We start from the raw sequence: 6,753 nt of genomic DNA on the forward strand, positions 1-6,753 counted from the left end.
TGTGGCACACTTAAATTACATTGATAAAAAAAGTTTAAAAAAATACTGTGCTTTGAACTTCTTTCAAAAATAATTTAATTAATTGCCTTTCAAGATTTTCATGGCATCCCTAAGATCCTCTCTCACAGGACACTACTGTGCCGCAGTGCCACACAGCACACCAGTTGAAAGTCACTGTCTTAAATGATCAAGTTTTTTGGTTGTTTGGTTATGCAGTAAAAGCTACCTAATACAAAGGTAAGGTTTCTTTATTCTATCATTTATTTCAAGGGCCCTACTGCTAGTCAAATGCCACAGGGAGCTTATTCTCACACAGTCTTTCCATAGCTTCAAAAACGAAAAAAGCTTCTATCCCCAGACCAGGCTGGTCTAATCCAGGTTAACATGAGTCCTACTTTTCCTTTTATTGAGCCAGAGTCTCACTTTTTCACCCTCAGTAGAGTGCTGTTACATCATAGCTCACAGCAACTTCAAACTCTTGGGCTCAAGTGATTCTCTTGCCTCAGCCTCCCTAGTATCTAGGACTATAGGAGCCCACCATGAGGCCCAGCTATTTTTTTGTTAGTTTGTTTAGCAGGCGCAGGCTGGGTTCAAACCCACCTGCCCCCATGACTGGAGCCCTAGCCACTAAGCTAGGGGCACCCCCAGTCCTACTTTTCTATCTAAGTAGAGGGAATACTTGATCATGATAGAATATTCATAAGAATCCACAGAAAACTCTAGAAATGTGCTGCCCAATTTGCATGCCATTAGCCATGCGTGAAGTATGAAAAGGGCCACGTGTTGAAATAATACTTCCAGACAGAGTGAAGTAAATATATTATTAAAATGAATTTCACCTGTTTTATTTTACCTTCTTAATGTGGCTGCTAGAAAATTTAAAATTTGTGTGAAATATGTTAATTTACACATAATGCTCTAGAAGACATCTCATAGGTTGTTTTGTTACACAGAAAACTAATGTACTGAAATTGGAGTATGGGCTTTCCTAACTAGAAATCTGTACTTAAATTAGAAACCACATAGGTGGTGGTGGTGGGGGCTTGAGGCATTAAGGCTCCATGTGGCCTTCTAGATCCTTGAGTGTGGTCTTTTGACTGAATCCAAAGTATACAGAACAAATCTTGTTTTTTTTTTTTGCAGTTTTTGGCCTGGGCTGGGTTTGAACCCTCCACCTCCAGTATATGGGGCTAGCACCCTACTCTTTGAGCTACAGGTGCCGCCCCAGAACAAATCTTTTTAAAAAGTACTACCAAAGTTTAGTACTTCACTGTATAATGCCTTACACTATCTGCTTTACAACTATATGTTGTTGCTTCTATAATCAAAGGTTCTGTCTTATATTTCTATACTGCTCCATAGCTCCCAACACAAGACTGGGGAATAGAAGAGTTAACCACTAAACTGATACTCTAATTAAAAATGAAAGTATAAGGGCAAGGTCAGCTTTAGACAACAGAGTTACTGTTTATTTCTCTCTTCATATTAAGTCTTCTAAATACAACTCCTCATAACTCTAAAAGATCTTAGTATATATATAAAATACATGATACTTCAAAATGCACAGCAAGAGAAAAAGACAAAAATGCTTAAAAGATAACTTACTTGATCACTGAGAAGAGAGTCCTAAAAAGCTGAATAAAAATTTCATTGCAATCTTCCAAGTCAAAGCAGATGTTATACGATTTAACCCAAGCTAAATTCTTAAATAAATAAAGATAATCATTTAATTACACATAGTTATACAAAAGCGAACTCATTAGTAAAACTTAATTTTTAGAATTAGAAATCTATAATAAAACCCAGAAAAACAAAATATGTAAAATTACAAATGTTAAGTCAATCATGTACTCTGACATTTAAAAATATACACACATGGGCTCAGCACCTGTAGTACAGTGGTTACAGCACCAGCCACAAGCATGGAGGGTGGTGGGTTTGACCCAGTCTGGGCCAGCTAAACAACAATGACAACTGCAACCAAAAATAGCTGGGCATTGTGGTGGGCACCTGTAGTCCCAGCTACTTGGGAGGTTGAGGCAAGAGAATCACTTAAGCCCAAGAGTTTGAGGTTGCTGTGAGCTATGAAGCCATAGCACTCTACCAAGGGTAAGGTGGTAAGACTCTGTCTCAAAAAAAAAAAAAAAATATATATATATGTATACACACACACACACACACGACAGCATCAATTCTCAAATTGAAAAACACTAAATATTTTTGTGTTGGTAAAAAATTTTAGGAGCAGCGAAAATCTGGTTTTTGATTAGAAAAGAATAAAAATAGATGAAATTGTAAGCTAAAGTTTCAAAGCAGGGTGTCCAAGCTTTTTTTTCTGTGCCCTACATTGGAAGAGAAAGAGTTGTCTTGGGCCACACATTAAATACACAAACACTAACAAAAACTAACTAGCCAAAAAAAAAAAAAAAAAAAAGTCCATGCATAACATTTTGTGATATCCAACACTACAGATAAATAAAAGTCCTCACAAAATCACCATGCTGGTTGGACACCTCTGATGTACAGCTTTTTTTCCAGTAGAATATACTTTATCTTTCAAGGATATGAAGAACAATAAAAAGTCTGTATTTTCCTTATGATGCATAAAATACATTTATTTACTGAATGGGCTCTGTGTAAAACCCCAAAAGACCCATTTTACATAATAAAGTTATGAACAATTCACTACTACATAAAATAATGTGACATTTATTAAAGTTTTTTACCTCTAATAAATAAAAGTATCTATTAAACTGTGGACTCTTTGTATCCTCCAAACCTTTTAATTGTCTGGTAATAAACAAAAATATGTCCTGTTAAAAAAAAAAGACAAAATACATGAATTTAGAAACAAATACTTCTCTTTCACAATCTATTAATAGTCTGTACATATAATACCTGTTAAAAAATTACAATAAAAGAAAATTCTCCTTTAGCTAAATACCTTGGAACTGGCCTAGTTCATTATTTTAAAATAACTAAAGAATAAATCATATAAAACTACATTCTCTACAAGTAAAAATAAAAATGGTTATTTCTATAAATCTTTAGGCTTTATCATTTTGAGAGGACAACAGGTTCTGTATCTTACCACCTTTTCTACTACTACAGGGCCTCAACTTCCTATCACCACCTTGCATCACAGCAAACAAATATTTTCATTTTAAAGAGCTGGATGTCAGAGTTTCCACTACCACTGCCTACAAAGAAACAGTAATGCTTAGCAAGTAGTTCTGAAATTGATGTGTGACGACAAGTTGTATAGAACAAAGGCAATAGACTAGTCCAAGGTTTGCATTTTTCAAGATGATAGTAATCCTTAACTTAATAAACTTATTGAGAAGTTTTAACTCAAAATAGAATCCATATGGTACAAAATTATTTTTGGACTATTTTAAAGAAAGCAGTCCAAAAATTTGCCAACAGAATTACTCAAAACATGAAATCACCTGAGATCAATTTAAAAGAGTTCTTTAAACATTTGAACAAAGAACCACCAAAGTGAGCATATAGTTTTGCATGTTGAATAATACGCAAATTCTGGTATACTGCTGTTTTATCCCTTCAACATAGCCATCTGGTCTTTGTCACAGATTCTCCAGAAAGTCAGATATGAGCAGACAGGGCACAGTTTAGATTTACACCTTCCCATGCCTCTAAAAATAAGTCACTTACGGAAATACTAAATAAATATTGACTGAATGATTAGTTTGCAATTTATGATATAATCTTAAGATGACAATAGTAAGAAATCTATGTTGATAAAGGTAAACTAAACTACAAAAGCAAAATGATTCTGTAAAGACTGTACTTACCTTAAGTTTATCATGAGACGTATATGGAGCTTCTGGGGCATAGATTCGAAAGATGTCAGCCAAACAACATGCTACAAGAAGACGCACATCTTTATTGGGGTTCCTGAGGAAGAATTCAGAAGCAAGATGCAAGGCTAATGGCAGATACTGCTGTTTTTCATCTTCTGAGTCCTGATCCATATCCATAAATGTTTTCACTACCATCTGTAAAAGCGCATAAAAAACAATACAATCAACCCCTGGTATTTAGAATCAGTGGAGGATGTTCTGTTTTCTTTAAATCATCTCCATTACAACACAAATTGCCAAATCGGTTACTATCAGAGGGTTTACAACAAATTGTTTTAAAATCTTCACATAAGAATTTGGGAAAAGGCTTGGTGCCCATAGTACAATGGTTATGTTGCCAGCCACAACCAATGAGGCTGCCAGGTTTGAACCCAGCCTGGGCCAGCTAAACAATGATGATTGCAACAAAAATATAACCAGGCATTGTGGTGGCCTCCTGTAATGCCAGCTACTTGGAAGGCTGTGGCAAGAAATCGCTTAAGCCCAGGAGTTTGAGGTTGATGTGAGCTGTGATGCCATTGCACTCTACATAGGATGACATAGTGAGACTCTGTCTCAAATTAAAAAAAAAAAATAATTTGGGAAAAGATCACAAGCATGAAATGACTATTACCAAAGCAAACCATCAGCAAGTATCAACTGTTGCATCATTCATATGCATGTTATCCTCATCAGCATCTGACTTATGAAGAGTCTAAGCTGGGTACAGTGGCTCATACCTATGATCCTAGCCCTTTGAGATGTTGAGGGTAGGGAGAATCCCTTGAACCCAGGAGTTCTAGAGCAGTTTGGGCAACACAGTGAGGCCCTATTTCTATAAAAAAGTAAGAAAAATTAGATGGGTGTGGTGTTGTACACCTGTAGCCCTAACGCTGAGGCAGAAGGATTGCCTGAGTCTAAGAGTTGGAGATTGCAGTGTTTTTTTCTTTTGATACAGAGCCTCAAGCTGTCACTCTGGGTAGAGTGCTGTGGCATCAAAGCTCACAGCAACCTCCAACTCCTGGGCTCAAGTGAGTCTCCAGCCTCCACCTCCCAAGTAGCTGGGACCACAGGCACCTGCCACAACGCCCGGCTATTTTTTGGTTGCAGCCATCATTGTTGTTTGGTGGGCTCAGGCTGGATTCGAACCCGTCACCTTAGGTGTATATGGCTGGCGCCTTAGCCACTTGAGCCATAGGCACCAAGCCAGAGACTGCAGTGAGTTAAGGTCACACCATGCACTCCAGCCTTAAGAACAGAGACCCTGCCTCAAAAAGCGGGGGCAGGGCGGGAGAGAAATGATGAGAGGGAGAAAAGAAAGAAAAAGAAAGAATTTAAGACTCTTTCATTATTTAACACATGTCTCAGTAAAAGGTTCCTCCTGGCCCCAATGAACAACCAAATTCACTTGATATTTGGCAACATCGCTGATTATACTGATTATATTTTGATTATATTTTATTATAAAAGCTACCTTGTGTAGGCCTCTTAAAACTGCTATTTCATTTCAAATTTCAATGGGTTTTACACTTCACAGTAAAAAACCATGTTTAAATATTTTTATGTAGTACTTTTGATTAAAAGCTTTAATTATAAATAACCCCTATTATTTATGGTTATAAAAGTAACAAATTCTTATTTTAGAATTCCTATAAAATATAAAGGAGAAAAAAATGAAAGAAAAAATCCACAATTTCTTAGCCTTAGAAAATAACCACTGTTTACATTTTTATATACTTTATGCTAGCCTGTGTTGTCTGTAAATATGCAAATAACTATATTTGTATTAATTTCCTCATACCTTGAAAATTTGTCTCTAATTATAAATCATAGTTTACTTAACCTGTCAGTATTGTCAAATACTAAAGTTGTACTTCTGTTTCTATTCTGCCAAGACATTTCATCATGAATGTGTTAAATTTTACCATATTTGGGGGGGGGCACCTATTGAAATGATCATGTTTTTCCCTACATCTGTTAATATAAAATCCTACTGGCTGATTTTCTAACTTTAATCCAAGTTTGCATTCATAAAGGCCAAATGTAATAATCTTAGTCCAAGTTAGCAATCCTAACATAAAACCAATTTAGTTATAAAACTTATGTATTTCTGTATTTGTTTTTTTACTATATTGCTTTAATTTTGTGCAATTACATATATAAAACAAACTGCCTTGTAATTTCTTAAGACAATCTTGTCAGATTTTAGTACTAAAGTTATACTGGCTTTAAAAAATTGAAACATGGGCAGCGCCTGTGGCTCAGTGGGCAGGGGGGCCAGCCCCACATACCGAAGGTAGGGGGTTCAAACCCGGTGGTGGCCTGTAGTCCCAGCTACTCGGGAGGCTGAGGCAAGAGAATTGCTTAGGCCCAAGAGTTGGAGGTTGCTGTGAGCTGTGATGCCATAGCACTCTACGAGGGCAACATAATAAAACTGTCTCAAAAAAACATACAAAAGAGAAAACAATTCCAAACGCTGGTTATTGAAAAGAGTAATAAAACTGACAGATCTCTAGCAAGAAGAAATCAAGAAAAGACACAGAAGTGACAAATTACCAGCATCAGGAATAAAAAAAGTGAACATATAATTATACATGCAAATAATAATAATATAGTGAGATAAAAGAAAACGAATCTGGAATTAGAAACATTTCCAGGCTCAGCACCTGTGGCTCAAGTGGCTAAGGCGCCAGCCATATACACCTAAGGTGGCAGGTTCGAACTCAGCCCAGGCTGGCCAAACAACAATAATGGCTGCAACCAAAAATAGCCGGGCATTGTGGTGGGCGCCTGTGGTCTCAGCTACTTGGGAGGCTGAGGCAGGAGACTCGCTTGAGCCCAGGAGTTGGAGGTTGCTGTGAGCTGTGATGTCATAGCACTCTACCCAGGG

General features: G+C 36.8%; 1 protein-coding gene across 1 annotated transcript in view; it reads right to left on the bottom strand.

Annotated features, from left to right (window-relative positions):
- Positions 1-6,753, bottom strand: part of PDS5A (PDS5 cohesin associated factor A) — a 118,389-nt gene that overhangs the window by 84,938 nt on the left and 26,698 nt on the right. The window contains exons 2-4 of the mRNA XM_023507417.1: positions 3,816-4,019; positions 2,727-2,813; positions 1,606-1,703 (exon numbers count right to left, since the gene is read on the bottom strand). Of these exons, the coding sequence (XP_023363185.1) occupies positions 1,606-1,703; positions 2,727-2,813; positions 3,816-4,019 (389 nt within the window). The remainder of the gene's footprint in view (positions 1-1,605; positions 1,704-2,726; positions 2,814-3,815; positions 4,020-6,753) is intronic.

Source organism: Otolemur garnettii, unplaced genomic scaffold (genome assembly GCF_000181295.1).
Source record: "Otolemur garnettii isolate 467f Iridium unplaced genomic scaffold, OtoGar3 scaffold00181, whole genome shotgun sequence".
NCBI classification, from domain to species: domain Eukaryota; kingdom Metazoa; phylum Chordata; class Mammalia; order Primates; family Galagidae; genus Otolemur; species Otolemur garnettii.